Genomic DNA, 17,287 nt, shown 5'->3' with positions numbered 1-17,287 from the left:
TCCTGCCCTGAATGATCATCTGCCTGCCTCTCGGACTGCCTTGTTCCTTTGCCTCTCTACAACACTTGGTAACACACACTTCAGTTAATTTACACACTTAGTCTTACACCATACACTCTTTAGTTTTTGTCACACTTCATTTACTTGGTTTAAGTCGTTAGTATTGTTTAGTATTCTTATTATATATATTTTTACCATATATGATACATTTTTGAACATTACTGCCACCTGGTGTCCGTTTGCCGTCACTCCTCTTAGTAAACCACAACAAAAGGCATAAGACAAATAAACAAAAAAACACGAAAAAAGGTGTTTGATTTTATAAACGACGGATAAATCTGAAGTTGATCTACAGACTTAGGCAAGGTAAGAAAAATAAAATAAAATATGACTTTTGAAAAAATGTTAGGAATGGGGCCTTTTTGGATCCCTAAAAAATTTATTAGGACTTTTTTGTTAAACTGTCAGTGCTCAAAAATAATATACATTTAAATCAATGTCATTATGAATTATTGTGTGACGATCTGTCACGTCAGGTGTCACATGTTCTGTTTCCGTTTGTGTTTATTTCCGAGTATGCGCTCCTTCTTTGTTGCACTTCTTGTTTGTCTTCCTGAGCGCTTTTCCCCCTCACCTCTTCCTGATTGGCAGCCTGGCACACCTGCTTGCAGTTGACAATCCGGCTGCTATTTATGCTTGCCTTGCCCTCCAGTGAGGGCTCGAGGATTGTTGTATTAATCAAAGTTACTCACGCTGTTTGCTGTAAACTGCCTATGTTTCCGTGCACTTCCCAGCGGCACCTCTTAGCGCTACCTGTGTTTCTATATAATTAAATAGTTGTCTTACCTGCAAATCGTCCTCCTATCTCTTGCATCTTGATATATTGACCTTTTTAAGGCTCCAATTTTTTCAAATCAAACATTGCATTGATTGATTGGATTGATTGAAACTGTTATTAGTAGATTGCACAGTTCAGTACATATTCCGTACAATTGACCACTAAATGGTAACACCCAAAATAAGTTTTTCAACTTGTTTAAGTCGGGGGTCCACGTTAATCAATTCATGGTAAAATGGCATATTTTGTGTCTTTTAAAAAATGAAAGAATATTTTGTGATGCTAAAAAATACCGATGTTATCGTAGTAGTATCGACTAGATACGCTATTGTAGTTGATATCATTACAGTGGATGTTAGGTGTTGCTCCACCAATGGCGTTTGTCTATATTGATTTTGTGAAGCTAAAAAACATTGATGTTATCGTAATAGTATCGACTAGAAACGCTAATGTACTTGGTATCATTATAGTGGATGTTAGGTGTAGATCCACCAATGACGTTTGTTTGTATTGTAGCGTCCCGGAACAGTTGGTGCTGCAGGTAATTGTGGGATTATGTTCTGTAGTGTTTGTGTTGAGTTGCGGTGCAAATAATCTCCCAACATGTGTTTGTCATAGTTGTTTGGTGTGGTTTTTAGCTATATGGCACGTTGTTCATAATGCCACCCTTAGTGTGACATGTATGGCTGTTGACTAAGTATGCACTTCATTCGCATTTGCAGTGGGATTGAAGTCAAGAAAATCATCTGTGAGATCAATGATTGGTTGTAATATCAACTTCACTTGACTTCACTTGACTTTAGAAGCTATAGAACAGATAAAGCATCCAATGTAATGAGAAGCACACACATATATTGACAAATTTGATGTATTTATGTATATATATATATATATATACATATATATATATATATATATATATATATATATGTATATATATATATATACAAACATACATACATATACACATTCATTCATACATACATATATATTTATACACACACACACACACACATACTGAGACCCTTCAGGGTTCCTGGGACCAAACTTGTGGGAAGTCCTACACATAACAAAGTATTTATATTGTAATGACTTTTAAATAAAAAATATGAAAACGGCCACGCATGCTTTGATTTTTCAATGTGTGGGCCTGTTACGCCAAATTTCTTCCCCCCTACAAAAACCTTCCCCCGTGGAAGAAATTTAGCGTGACAGCCCCTCTAATGCCTGAAGGACCCCAATGAGGGCGTGACAATACCAAATTATATGCCTCTTAAGTATTACAGCTGCAAAATTAGAGAAGCCAAATTAGCTTGAAAGGTTAGCATGCTGGAATGCTAATATTTTTTCCTCACCGTTATTTTTCACCAATGACGATCAGTCAATTTTAATGCTATTAAAACAGGCAGCTGTGTTGGCTGCTTTAAGGTCCTTCCACCCTCATTGGGGTCCTTCAAGCATTAGAGGGGCTGTCACGCCAAATGTCTTCCGGGGGGAAGGTTTTTGTAGGGGGGAAGAAATTTTGCGTGACAGCCCTTATTGGAAAAAGTTTGGAGACCCCTGCTATAAGTACCATGATCTCATCGTAAGTGTGACCTCTGCTGGAAGGCCCCTGCAACTGCATGCTGCTCACCTACTGACAAGAGTTATGTGTAATGTACTCACCACAGTGGCAGCGTGGGCAGCAATCGTGCGTGTCGCAGCGCAACTCTGAGCCCAGCGGACAGGCCGGTGTGTTGATAACAGCACAGCTGATGTTTGTAGAAGAGATGAACAACTCATCTTTCACCCTCACACACTTATGCAACACACACTTATCATCGGGCGACTGCCATTGCTCGCCCACCTGTGCATACAGAATGGATCAAGGAAATGAGCTACAGGAGGTCTGCTACTCACTTATGAATCAAGTACCTGCCTACCATTCTCAGCTTTACACCAATCAGTGAGTCCCCTCGCATCTCTCCCTCGGACTCCACACAGCTAGTGGGTTTGCACTTCCCGCAGCATTCCCCACTGGATGGCGTGTACTTGGATCCCTAGGATGTGCATGAACATAACAATATTAGTGAAGGTCTTTCGTTGCTGGTGAAATGCATTTTGTCTCACGGTGGGGCAGCTGCGTTGGCAAACTGGCGGAGAGCACTGGACAACGTGCAGGGAGGTGACATTGTCCTGCAGGGCACTGCAGCTGCACTTCTCGCATCCCTCATTCCACTTGCTGCCCACGGGATGCACCACACCACCAACCACACACACCTGTCGGGGGAATAAGTTATTAAGCGTCGTCCATCGCTTTCACACACAGTTTAAAGATAAAAATAATCAGCTGTAATATAAATTACAATTATAAGTTGATTTATTTAGGTGAATAAACAATTTGAGCAGAGGTCCCCCCTACTTATATATCTTGTAAAATTTAGTTTTTAATTAAAACAGTTTTTAAAGTACAGTTATAAGACATTCAATTCAAATAATACAGAATAGAGCACTGGTGTCAAACTCAAGGACCAAATCTGGCCTGCCTGTAAATAACATGTGTTATTAAAATGCTTGATCATTTCCTACTAAATATATTTGTTCTTTCCCTTTTGACTTTAAAAATCATGTACTGCATGCAATTGCATATCTTTTAAAATTCAATATTATCAAAATCTAAGTATTATATTGTCATGTATTCCAAAAATATTTTTGTTAAAATAATGACAAATACTGTACTTAAATATCTGCTTGCCTTTTTTTTTTCAAAACAAATTGTCAATCAAATTGGGGCGGCATAGCTCGGTTGATAGAGTGGCCATGCCAGCAACTTGAGGGTTGCAGGTTGGATTCCCGCTTCTGCAATCCTAGTCACTGCCGTTGTGTCCTTGGGCAAGACACTTTACCCACCTGCTCCCAGTGCCACCCACACTGGTTTAAAATGTAACTTAGATATGTTTCACTATATAAAGCGCTTTGAGTCACTAGAGAAAAGCGCTATATAAATATAATTCACTTCACAAATAGATTTTACAGTTAAATTCCACTGACTGAGTTTGTTACTGTAAAATCAACTTTGGTGCTGTTTTTTCCCATATACAGTAAGACACTAAAACATTGAAAAACAAACCAAAAAACAACATTAAAACAACATTTTAAGGAAAAAAAAAAAAACCTTTCCGCTTAGTTGCTTGAATTTTACCACTTAAAACAGTTGTATTGTTTTTCCGTTCCATTCCATTTATTCAATTTCTTTATATGCTGTAAAAAAAAACACACACACGGCTTTTACTTTAAAATTCTGGTGATTGAGCTGCCAGTTTTCAAAGTAAAATGTTAATATTTTTTTTATAGCTTATGTAAAAAAATATATTGTTAATGTGCTAAATGTATATATATATATATATATATATATATATATATACATACACACACACATGTATTTATATTCATATTCTAGTCATTATTAAAAGCGGCCCTCTGAGGGCAACCATAACTGTTATGTGGCCCTCAATGAAAACGAGTTTTACAACCTTGATGTAGCGCAGTTAGTAGCTGGCTGCCAATGCTGGCTGGAAACTAGCACGCTAATCCCGAGCTGGCTACCAGCTTGCTAATTGTCAGTTTGCAGCTAGGGCATCTAATCGCTAGGTAGCAACCAGCGCGCTAATCGTGAGCTAGTAACTAGCGTGCTTGTTGACAACTAGTAATTTGCTATCTTGGAATAATAGAAATATTCATTTTCATTCTCATTGACACTTGTAAACTACACCATAGAGTGTTGGAAAGTTAAAGGGGACCTATTTTGCAAAACCAACTTTTCTTACCTGTTGGTACATGTTTTTGTGTATTTTGGATCTGCAAAAGTCTCTAAAATGTGAAATCACATTTATAGAACAATCTGGCCTTCTTTCATACTTCCTCCAAACGAGCCGTTTGAAATTCGCCCTATATTTATGACGTTTTTGCAAAGTTTGACGTCATCGGATATATCCATGAATGGTAGAGATTTACCCAAAGTGCTTTTTCACGGGTCCGCCATTGTAGTCCGACCTTGTAATCAATAAGTGCCTTTTTTCTTTTATCCTCCTGTTGTGGGGCAGACTGGCTTGTACTTGCACATGCATCCTCCGCTGTTGCCATTTCTAATACAATGTAGCGTATAATTTACCTTGATCTTATGTATATCTGTTGGTAGACTCGCTATAAAAGTGCTAAAAACTACAACATGAATGATGGGGAGAAGACGCAGTCGAAGTGGAGGCCCGTAAATAGGACCGCCCACAAATCCTGAAGAGACGGTCCAAAAGAGGTTTGAAAACGTTCTGTAAAACATAATCTATGCAATGTTTTGACCAAAGAAACACCATTACATGTTATGTAAACAAGAAGGAAATGTTCTAAATGTAGAAACAAATCAAACTATGCCTCTTTAAGGTGTATGTATTAAAACTTACATTGGTGAAAACAATGCGGGTGGTAGTATGAAGAAATATATTTTTAAAAAGTCTGATCAACCAGAAATGTCACGACCCCCTTGAAGTACATTTGCGGACCGCCTTGGGGTCACAGACCCCCTGTTGAAGACATCTGAATTAGAGCATTTATGGCAGGGCTATATAACTAAATTGTTCAAGAGCCACATTTTCCCAAATTTACTTCTTCTTTCAGTATTTTTCTTATTTTGAGAATAAGCCTCCCCTGTGATGGACATTTTGTTTATTTCTTTTGTCGGAGTACAAATTTTGGAAAGAAGTAGCCAAAACACAAATGTCCATTGCAGAAGACGCTGGTTCTCAAGAGGTCAAAATGTTGATGCCACATCTTTACTTCACCAAATGTCTAGTTATGAATTAAAACAAAGACAATATGATTACAATGATCCAAGATCTGCTATAAAACAGGAATACTCTGTTGTTTTTAAAAACTTACAGTAAAAAAAATAAAAAACATTGTAAAAGATTATCTTTATAATAGTAGCAGACTCTTGGCATTCTCTCAATGAGTTTCAAGCACATCTGTGAAGAGAAACCCCATTTCAGGTGACTACCTCTTGAAACACATCGAGAGAATGCCAAGAGTGTTAAAAAAAATTATCAGAGCAAAGGGCTATTTTGAAGAAACTAGAATATAAAACATGTTTTTAGTTATTTCACTTTTTTTTGTTAAATACATAACTCCACATGTGTTCATTCATAGTTTTGATGCCTTCAGTGACAATCTACAATGTAAATAGTCATGAAAATAAAGAAAAAACATTGAAATGAGACACTGTGTCCAAACTTTTAAACAAAAAACGTTTTCTGTTAAGTACTATAACAATTTGTCTGAGCTCTTAATGTATTTTATGGAGGAATGTAGTTCATCATAGAACCGGCACCCATTTTTTTTAAAAAAAGTTTAGGTTTAGAAGAATCGTTTTGAATCGAGAATGGAATTATCAACCCCAAGAATCAAATCGAATCGTGTGGTGTCCAAAGACTCACAGCCCTAGTGCATGATACAGTATATCCCACTTCTTACACAAAGTCAACAAGAATCCAACTAGCACCCCCTGTGACCGTACTAAGATACCACTGACATTGTCCGGTAGGCAGCTTGTCTCGGTGCAGTCACAGTCGTCCGTCTTGGAAGCTGTGATGAAGCCAGCAGGACAAGTGCGGGTGGAGTTGTGACAGCTACACGAGCACTCAAACACGTCACAGCACTTTGTCTTTTTCACCGTCAGCTGCCGATGCGCCCCGCACGCAGGACGGGAGCGAGAAACGCAGTTCTCCTTTTTGCAAACTAGGGTTGAAAAGAGACAAAGTCAAAGCACTGAAATGTTTGTTAGTGTTGTGTTGTTCGCGAACGATTCGTTTGAACAAACAAATCTTTTGAGTGAACGTACTGAACTGAATCACTATATGAACTGATTCGTTCCTTTCTCAGTTCAGTTGAGCTCCGCCGCGACCATGCCGGTATGAGTGGAACTGGTGCGAATCACGTGGATCACGTTCGCGAACGTACTGACACAGAGAACTGACTGTGTCGCGACGTGAATCACGTGACTCAAGTGTATCACGTTCGCGAACGTACTGACACAAAGAACTGACTGTATAGCGACGTGAATCACATGAATCATGTTCGCGAACGTACTGACACAGAGAACTGACTGTGTCGCGATGTGAATCACGTGAATCACGTTCGCGAACGTACTGACACAGAGAACTGACTGTGGCGCGACGTGAATCACGTGAATCACGTTCGCAAACGTACTGACACAGAGAACTGACTGTGTCGCGACGTGAATCACGTGAATCACGTTCGCAAACGTACTGACACAGAGAACTGACTGTGTCGCGACGTGAATCACGTGAATCACGTTCCCGAACGTACTGACACAGAGAACTGACTGTTTCTCGACGTGAATCACGTGAATCACGTTCGCAAACGTACTGACACAGAGAACTGACTGTGTCGCGACGTGAATCACGTGAATCACGTTCCCGAACGTACTGACACAGAGAACTGACTGTTTCTCGACGTGAATCACGTGAATCACGTTCTCGAACGTACTGACACAGAGAACTGACTGTGTCGCGGAGGATGACGTCACATTGAGGATCTCGTTCAGTCACTGTGTGCGTCGTTCATTGGGTGCTGAGGGCTTGTGTCGTTCGCCAACTGACACACACCGAGATCTGCCGCTGGGGAAGCTGTTACTGACTGACTCATGATTAGCCGACCTGTACACAGAACTGCTGCTGCAGACGTGATTCGGTGAACAAATCTTTTGAACGAATCAATTTAAGGAACTCATTCTAGTGATTCAGTACAGTCAAAAGTACTGCCGATCCCATCACTAATCTTTGTAGGGATGAGTACCGAGTTCAGTACTAGGCATCGACCCAATTCTGCACTATGGTGCCATATTTCGATAATTTTGTTGCATGTGACGTCATGTCCGGTTGCAGACTAAACACCTGCTTACGTAAACAATCACTCCTTCAGCACAGCCCAACTCCCTGTAAATAATGTTGCAATTTTCAACAACAACAAAGCACATGTGCTAGTAGAAAACGCTCAAACGTAAGGTAAGGCTCCACTCTTCCAAAATGTGCTAGCTTGACGACAATTTTCCTTGGACTTGCTATAGACGGGCTACTTTTTAGCCTCGGTTATATAAACACCTCCATATTTGGTAATGAAACCTACAACTAAGATGAACGTTACATTAAATCAGCTGGTGTGTAATAAGAACAATACTTACTGTATAAACACGTTTTAGGGTGCAACATAACTCATTCAACTTCCTGGAAAAAGCTACTTTCTTAGTTAGACAACATACCTTTTATAGACTATACCGGTGGTCAGCAACCAATTTCCGACCTAGTGGCTCCCTGGAGTTTTTTCAAAGAATGCATACACATTTTTGTTTTAATATAGTTTATTTAGGACAAACATGAGACAAACCTTCCTAACTGTTAGAAATCCCACTGTTTGTATTAAACATGTTTTACTGATGAGAGTATTTGGCGAGCGTCGTTTTGTCTTAATTTCAGCGGTCTTCGAACTTGCCATAGTTTCTTTTCATGTACAACTTTCTCCGACGCTGCCACAGAAAGACGTGTTTTATACCGCTCTTTCTTTGTCTCATTTTGTCTACCAAACTTTTTATGCTGTGCCTGAATGCAAAAAGGTGAGCTTTGTGGAAGTTATTGACTTATGTGGAGTGCTAATCAGGCATATTTGGTCAGTGTATGATTGCAAGCTAATCAATGCTAACATGCCATTTAGGCTAGCTGTATGTACATATTGCATCACAATGCCTCATTTGTTGGTATATTTGAGCTCATGTAATTTCCTTTACTTATGTCCTTTGTGTATTTAATTTGTATTTGCATGTCTCATGACACATTATGTGTATGTAACGTTGGCTGCAATTCTGATAGTTGTCTGTGTACCACGTTGTTCCAGACCACAGCAAATGTTACCCAGCTTACAAAGATTGTAATAAATTCATTAGAAGAAGACAGCCTGCCGTTTCCTTAAACTTGTACACACACATCTATACCTTTGGCCATTCTATGCCGGGAGCTAACTATTCCCGTGAGATTGATTGATTGATTGATTGAAACTTTTATTAGTAGATTGCACAGTACAGTACATATTCCGTACAATTGACCACTAAATGGTAACACCCGAATAAGTTTTTCAACTTGTTTAATTAGGGGTCCACATTAATCAATTCATGGTAAAGCCTCTGTTTTACTAATGATTTCCAATGTTCCAAAAATGTGTAGAATGAAAATTAAAATACAACATTTCTGTCAACGAAGATTTGCGTCAGGCAGTGACACACATAGTAATTTTTGATAGTAGGCTAATATAGACACTTACGTCATGTGTTGTCTTCATTATAACACTTATGTGAGGCTTTTATTTGTTGGAGGCACCAGACAGATTTTTTTTTTTTTGGTCCAATATGGCTCTTTCAACATTTTGGGTTGCCGACCCCTGGCCTATACAGTACTGCCATCTAATGTCCTGGAAGTCGAACTGCATGGCAAATGAGACTCAAATTTAATTAGAAAACAAGGCCCGATTGTAGCTAAATAGGCACCAGCACCCCCCGCCACCCCAAAGGTAATAAGCGGTAGAAAATGGATGGATGGATGGACCCCAAAGGGCCAAGCGGTTGAAAATAGATTGATGGACGGATATAACCAATGCCCAGCACAGTCATCATAATCAGCTCATTTTTAAATGTTACATTAAAATAACATTTATCAACACACACAAAAGTACCAAAAATTGGTATAGCTGAGTATGGACTATCAGGTACCAGGAATTGGTATTGTATCGATCAAAATGTGAACAGTACCCATCCCTAGATGTGTGTGTGAAATTGGTTTTATATAAAGGCATCCTACCGCACTCATGAATGGCTTGACATTCTCCCGGGTTTTTCAAATGCACCACTTCACCATCCTCACAGCGGGGTGCTTCAGGCACATCACAGCTCGACAGATCACACACTAAAAAGTCAGAGGGAGCACGTGGGCGACACTGAACAAGTATTCATGTTGCATTAATCTTGCACTTACCACATTCATACTCTGGGCAGCACTTGGAATTTCTCTTTTCCTTTAGAACCTCACAGGGTCCACACACTGGTGCTGCGCACAAACACAAACATTTAGTTATACGGCATGTCCATCATGAAGGTAAACATGTTTCATGTAGAAAATAAAATAAATAGGAGTGCGGTTGCCTTGCACATCATTGCAGGGTCGGGCGGTGCAGTTGATGTGCTGCCGGCCCAAACACATGCAGATCAAACATGGGTTGTCATCCGGTACCCAACTCTGCAGATACTGTACAAACAAAAACAAACAACTTGTCTGTACAACCACCAGTGGGCAGTATAATGTCACAGCACTTGTACCAAAAAGCTGTGCATTCACAGAGCTAAATAATAATTAATGTGGATGCTGTTTGTGATATTACCACTACAACAGAGGTGTCCATAAGTGTTAGCTGGTGAAATATTAACAAGACAAAGTTGCAATGTTGACAAAATAACACAGAGCTGACATACAGGCTGTTTTTTTTTCTGTAAAACTGTGTGAGTGCTCAAAAAAAAGTAATAATGAATCAAAATCAAATAGCAAAGTGCACATGGACACAATTAATGGGATTAAAAACATAATCAGATCAAAAATGCTTCATGTAAACACGCCACTCGGAATATTTTGACCCGATCACACATGTTCTGATCAAAATTTAATAATTCCAATCGAGACGGGTACCGGTAGTCATTTGGATTGTAATGCATGAAAACACTTCTAAAATTCGGGTTGAGATTATCCTTACTGCTGGTCTTGAGTGTCATGTGTCGATGTAAACATAAACGGAGGGATCTAGTTGATCCAGGCAACCCGTACATAATCACAATATAAAGGGCACAGAATAGCTACATTTCAAAAAGAGAGACAAAATCCATCCATCCATCCATTTTCTACCGCTTATTCCCTTTCGGGGTCGCGGGGGGCGCTGGCGCCTATCTCAGCTACAATCGGGCGGAAGGCGGGGTACACCCTGGACAAGTCGCCACCTCATCGCAGGGCCAACACAGATAGACAGACAACATTCACACTCACATTCACACACTAGGGCCAATTTAGTGTTGCCAATCAACCTATCCCCAGGTGCATGTCTTTGGAGGTGGGAGGAAGCCGGAGTACCCGGAGGGAACCCACGCATTCACGGGGAGAACATGCAAACTCCACACAGAAAGATCCCGAGCCTGGATTTGAACCCAGGACTGCAGGACCTTCGTATTGTGAGGCAGATGCACTAACCCCTCTGCCACCGTGAAGCCCGAGAGACAAAATAAAAGTTGCAAATAGAAAACAAATAAGATAAATCAATACAGTGACGTCAGACAAAGCAGAAATGCTATGTTTGCTATCAGTGGAAGTCACTGCTGATTGATTGATTAAAACTTTTATTAGTAGATTGCACAGTACAGTATATATTCTGTACAATTGACCACTAAATGGTAACACCCAAATAAGTTTTTCAACTTGTTTAATTCGGGGTCCACGTTAATCAATTCATGGTAATGCTTAGTCAGCACCTGCAGTGAAAAAAAATTGTTCAAAAGATGGCGCTTTAGCACAAGCAATAACACACCTTTCTTATTACGGTATGTGTTGCGCATGTCAAAGTAAAGTATTCCGATTTAAGGTGTGATGCTGAAAATGCACGTCATAATCGGATAATTTTTATTTAGGCTCCATTCACACAGGACAATATATATATATATATATATATATATATATATATATATATATATATATATATATATATATATATATATATATATATATATAGTATATATTAGGGGTGTGGGAAAAAATCGATTCAAATACGAATCGCGATTCTCACGTTGTGCGATTCAGAATCGATTCTCATTTTTTTTTAAATCGATTTTTATTTATTTATTTATTTATTTTTATTTTTTTAATCAATCCAACAAACCAATACACAGCAATACCAAAACAATGCAAACCAATTCCAAAACCAAACCTGACCCAGCAACACCCAAAACTGCAATAAACAGAGCAATTGAGAGGAGACACAAACACGACACAGAACAAACCAAAAGTAGTGAAAAAAAAATGAATATTATCAACAACAGTATCAATATTAGTTATAATTTCAGCATAGTAGTGATTAAAAATCACTACTATGCAGACTGGGGTAGATCCTGCTGAAATCCTATGTATTGAATGAATAGAGAATCGTTTTGAATCGGAAAAATATCGTTTTGGAATCGAGAATCGAGTTGAATCGAAAAAATTGCGACCCCAAGAATCGATATTGAATCAAATCGTGGGACACCCAAAGATTCGCAGCCCTGATATATATATATATATATATATATATATATATATATATATATATATATATATATATATATATATATATATATGTAGGTGTGGGAATAATCACAAGACTACTTCATCTCTACAGAACTGTTTCATGAGGGGTTCCCTCAATCATCTCCTGATGATTGAGGGAAAATCTCCTGATGATTGAGGGAACCCCTCATGAAACAGTTCTGTAGAGATTAAGTAGTCTTGTGATTTTTCCCACACCTATATATTGCGCTCTACCACGGTATCGAGCACTATTCGCTGGATAATCCAATCAAGACATATATATATATATATATATATATATATATATATACAAAGGACCAAAGGATACTTCTGAAGTTGATCTAAGCATTGAAAACACAAATGTATGTATCCATCCATCCATTTTCTACTGCTTTTCCCTTTATATATAAATATGTACAACATATTGTAACACTTTTATAAGCTGGGGCATTTTGAATCTCTAAGAATTTTAGGGGGATTTTGCTCGAACGGTCATTGCTTGAAAAATATTAAAGACTCAAAATCAATGTTGTAATGAATTATTGATCTATTTAAGGCTCCAATTACTTCACATTAAATATTACACTTTTAACATTTTGGGGGGGGGGGGGTAAGCATATTTAGCATTTTTTGCCATAAAAAACATGGTCATAAAACGTTTAAAAAAAAGACTTTATCATGACAGATGGCTCTGAAGTTGATCAACAAATTTAAGCATTGGAAACAAAATTAATATTTGTCTTATCTTTTTAATATTTTCATGACTGAGACCCACCTGAGCCCCCAGTACTCAACTGTAAGGGAACTCTAAAGGTTTAAAAAATATATAAACTAAAGATTAACTAATACATATATTGTATTAGTTTTGAAAATGAAAAATATCCCCAGCATGTTTTAATTTTTCAGTGTGCGGCCCTCAGTGGGGAAAGTTTGGACACCCCTGCACTATGGTAATTTGCTTAGATTAATAATCAAAAACACTTCCTAGTATGTCACTGAAAACTACTACCAAAACACTAAACACATTGGTGTGTTGCAGCTTTAGATTTTGCCTAAAGAAGTGTCTAAGGGCCCTGGTGGAACAACATTCCTTTAGTTTGAGACTGACCTCATAGGAGCGTCCACGCTGGTCCACACACTGCTTGCATGCCTCTGGTGACACACACACTCCCTGATGCAAAACTGTCCCTCGAGGACAGAAACAGCCCTCGGTGGGTGTGTCCGTACAAGATGACTGGTTGCTCCTGGCAACAGACCAGTCACCCCGCAACGTCTGCATGCTTTCACAGTCCTCGATACAGCCTGTGCGACATGCGTCATACTCCAAGGAGGCGGGACAGTGTAAAGCTGCAAAAGATGGAGTATGGGTTAAAAGTCCAGGCTGGTTTAAAAGCAAAGTGATTTTGAACTGGCTTACGGCAGAGGTGGGCGCTTCTCCAGTCTATACACACACTCCTCTGTCTACACATGAGCGCGTAGGCAGAAATGAACTCGCAGACGTCTGATTGCTCACATGCCTGCTCCTCACATTTAGCGAGGAACACCATAACAGGTATGCGTGCGTGACACGGTTGGAAAACCTCAGAGCGCAAGGCCTGGCATCCCATCGCCGCTCCGGACGCACACACCGCCTTGCGTTTCGGCAAGCACACGGCCCCATCTCCGGCCGTGGTCCAGTCAGAGACGAAAGCCGGCTGATCGGCTGTTGAGCTGCCATTACGCAAAGCGAAAACGCTGACTGAATCTTCCCCACAAGCACCTGAGAGGGAAGATGAAGGGAAATGGGAATTACGTCACATAAATCCCAAACAGTGGGTTGGTACCACACTAATCTCGGTTGTGGGTTACAGGTGAGATTTTCATTATTTGTCCCTAAAGTCTAGTATTCATGTTAGAATGATACACAAGCCTGCAGTTAGGTGGCAGCAGTGTTTTATCTAATCAACAGGCTTCCTGTTCTAGTACACATGAACATGTGTGTATATACAGAACTACCTTGCAGAGATAGATGTATAAATATTATCAAGAGGTGTGGTAAAAAAATTCTGTCCTCCAGGGGGGACATGGCAAACAAATTATTATGAAGCGGTGTCAATATTGGAACAATTGCAAACATGGTGATATTATACATCCTAAAAGTTCACTCTATGTACTAATAGTGGACATTTACAATGGGGCAAAAAAGTATTTAGTCAGCCACCGATTGTGCAAGTTCTTCCACTTAAAATGATGACAGAGGTCTGTAATTTTCATCATAGGTACACTTCAACTGTGAAAGACAGAATGTGAAAAAAAAATCCAGGAATTCACATTGCAGGAATTTTAAAGAATTGTTTTGTAAATTATGGTGGAAAATAAGTATTTGGTCAACCATTCAAAACTCTCACTGATGGAAGGAGGTTTTGGCTCAAAATCTCACGATACATGGCCCCATTCATTCTTTCCTTAACACGGATCAATCGTTCTGTTCCCTCAGCAGAAAATCAGCCCCAAAGCATGATGTTTCCACCCCCATGCTTCACAGTAGGTACGGTGTTCTTGGGATGCAACTCAGTATTCTTCTTCCTCCAAACAGGACGAGTTGAGTTTATACCGAAAAGTTATATTTTCTTCAAACACAACTTGTTGTGTTTGGAGAAAGAAGAATACTGAGTTGCATCCCAAGAACACCGTACCTACTGTGAAGCATGGGGGTGGAAACATCATGCTTTGGGGCTGTTTTTCTGCTAAGGAGACAGGACGATTGATCCGTGTTAAGGAAAGAATGATTGTGGCCATGCGTCGTGAGATTTTGAGCCAAAACCTCCTTCCATCAGTGAGAGCTTTGAATAGCTGACCAAATACTTATTTTCCACCATAATTTACAAATAAATTCTTAAAAATTCCTACAATGTGAATTCCTGGATTTTTTCCCACTTTCTGTCTCTCACAGTTGAAGTGTACCTATGATGAAAATTACAGACCTCTGTCATCATTTTAAGTGGGAGAACTTGCCCGATCGGTGGCTGACTAAATACTTTTTTGCCCCACTGTATCTAAGTGCAGGGTTTTTTACCTTCACACAAATAATCATAGCATGTCAAACAGTGTGTATTATCATAATATCAATTTTAATCAAGATAACACGTTTAAAGTGTCATTTTGACATCTTTCATTCATTGAAATGTAGATCTCTGTCACTTATTTGTCATAATAATTGTAGACATGACCATCATTCAAGCTAACAAACTTTCTCTCTATAGTTTATACTCCCTGAAGGGAGATAGATATTTATTTATCTTTTTTTTTGCTTGCTCTCACTGAAAGTTGACGCTCCCTTTCTATTTTCTTTTATCTTTCCCTGCTCGGCTTTTTCATCTCGTCTTGTTTAAACTTTCTAAGAGCCTCTCTTTTGCACTGTTCTCCGACGTCTGAAACATGAATTGGATAAACTTGTCTGTCAACCCAATTGACAAGATTTTCTCGACGAGAAGCTAGGGTTCGGGGAAATGTCTGCTGCTGGATACACAATGGACTCGTGGAAGAAGTGGAAAGTCATGTGTCAAGCGATTCTTTCCGTCGAAGATCTATTTGGACTATTATCTATTTGAAATTGCGAACAGGTCATTTGCAGCTTGGATGGAGCGTCGTTTTGGTCTCTTTACAAATTCAGAATACAATGGCAGCAGTTCAGGGAGCCCAGAGGCTGCCCGTCTTGATTGGTGAGATGCGCAGGGTTGTTGGTACTTAGACTTGTGTGATTTCTGAACTGAATCGCAAACTGAATAACATCTAGGAGAATCTTTCTGCTCTGCAAGGAGCTATTATGATCAATTTAAGCACCAGAACAGACAACTAGAGCAGACAAACTTATTGGTATGTGTCTGCTCCTCTTAACTACAACAATTATTATCTACAATTCAGCTCCTTCTGCACGGGCCTTTTCAAAGTCATGTTGAAACCCACCCAGAGAGACCTTTGCAGCGAAAGACACTCTGAAAGCTCTTCCCCTCTTTCTTTAGGGACACCTGGGATGTTCCTTCCTACCTATTTACTGGGCGCCCGTTTTGTCGACTCATGTATATTGTATGTCTGTTTGTTGTAGTTTTTTAAGTTATTTTGTATTCTATTAGCAGATATTGCACTTTATTTTTGAACTTGAACATCATCGTTTTTCAGATGCCAAGTCTGCTTTTCAGGTGGCGAAGATGAGATGGCATAATTTGTGCTGGTATCCATCCATCCATCCATCCATCATCTTCCGCTTATCCGAGGTCGGGTCGCGGGGGCAGCAGCCTAAGCAGGGAAGCCCAGACTTCCCTATCTCCAGCCACTTTGTCTAGCTCTTCCCGGGGGATCCGGAGGCGTTCCCAGGCCAGCCGGGAGACATAGTCTTCCCAACGTGTCCTGGGTCTTCTCCGTGGCCTCCTACCAGCTGGACGTGCCCTAAACACCTCCCTAGGGAGGCGTTCGGGTGGCATCCTGACCAGATGCCCGAACCACCTCATCTGGCTCCTCTCGATGTGGAGGAGCAGCGGCTTTACGTTGAGCTCCTCCCGGATGGCAGAGCTTCTCACCCTATCTCTAAGGGAGAGCCCCGCCACCCGGCGGAGGAAACTCATTTCGGCCGCTTGTACCCGTGATCTTATCCTTTCGGTCATGACCCAAAGCTCATGACCATAGGTGAGGATGGGAACGTAGATCGACCGGTAAATTGAGAGCTTTGCCTTCCGGCTCAGCTCCTTCTTCACCACAACGGATCGGTACAACGTCCGCATTACTGAAGACGCCACACCGATCCGCCTGTCGATCTTACGATCCACTCTTCCCCCACTCGTGAACAAGACTCCTAGGTACTTGAACTCCTCCACTCGGGGCAGGATCTCCTCCCCAACCCGGAGATGGCACTCCACCCTTTTCCGGGCGAGAACTATGGACTCGGACTTGGAGGTGCTGATTTTCGTTCCGGTCGCTTCACACTCGGCTGCGAACCGATCCAGTGAGAGCTGAAGAACCCGGCCAGATGAAGCCATCAGGACTACATCATCTGCAAAAAACA

General features: G+C 40.2%; 1 protein-coding gene across 2 annotated transcripts in view; it reads right to left on the bottom strand.

Moving 5' to 3' along the window:
* Positions 1-17,287, bottom strand: part of vwf (von Willebrand factor) — a 100,877-nt gene that overhangs the window by 8,165 nt on the left and 75,425 nt on the right. For both annotated transcript variants that reach the window (XM_061894755.1, XM_061894756.1), the window contains 9 exons: positions 13,667-14,008; positions 13,358-13,596; positions 10,074-10,176; positions 9,907-9,978; positions 9,733-9,837; positions 6,399-6,604; positions 2,948-3,097; positions 2,761-2,877; positions 2,504-2,684 (listed from right to left, as the gene is read on the bottom strand). In XM_061894755.1, the coding sequence (XP_061750739.1) occupies positions 2,504-2,684; positions 2,761-2,877; positions 2,948-3,097; positions 6,399-6,604; positions 9,733-9,837; positions 9,907-9,978; positions 10,074-10,176; positions 13,358-13,596; positions 13,667-14,008 (1,515 nt within the window). The remainder of the gene's footprint in view (positions 1-2,503; positions 2,685-2,760; positions 2,878-2,947; positions 3,098-6,398; positions 6,605-9,732; positions 9,838-9,906; positions 9,979-10,073; positions 10,177-13,357; positions 13,597-13,666; positions 14,009-17,287) is intronic.

This window comes from Nerophis ophidion, linkage group LG03 (assembly GCF_033978795.1).
Source record: "Nerophis ophidion isolate RoL-2023_Sa linkage group LG03, RoL_Noph_v1.0, whole genome shotgun sequence".
NCBI lineage: Eukaryota > Metazoa > Chordata > Actinopteri > Syngnathiformes > Syngnathidae > Nerophis > Nerophis ophidion.
This window is presented reverse-complemented; position numbering and strand designations above follow the sequence as displayed.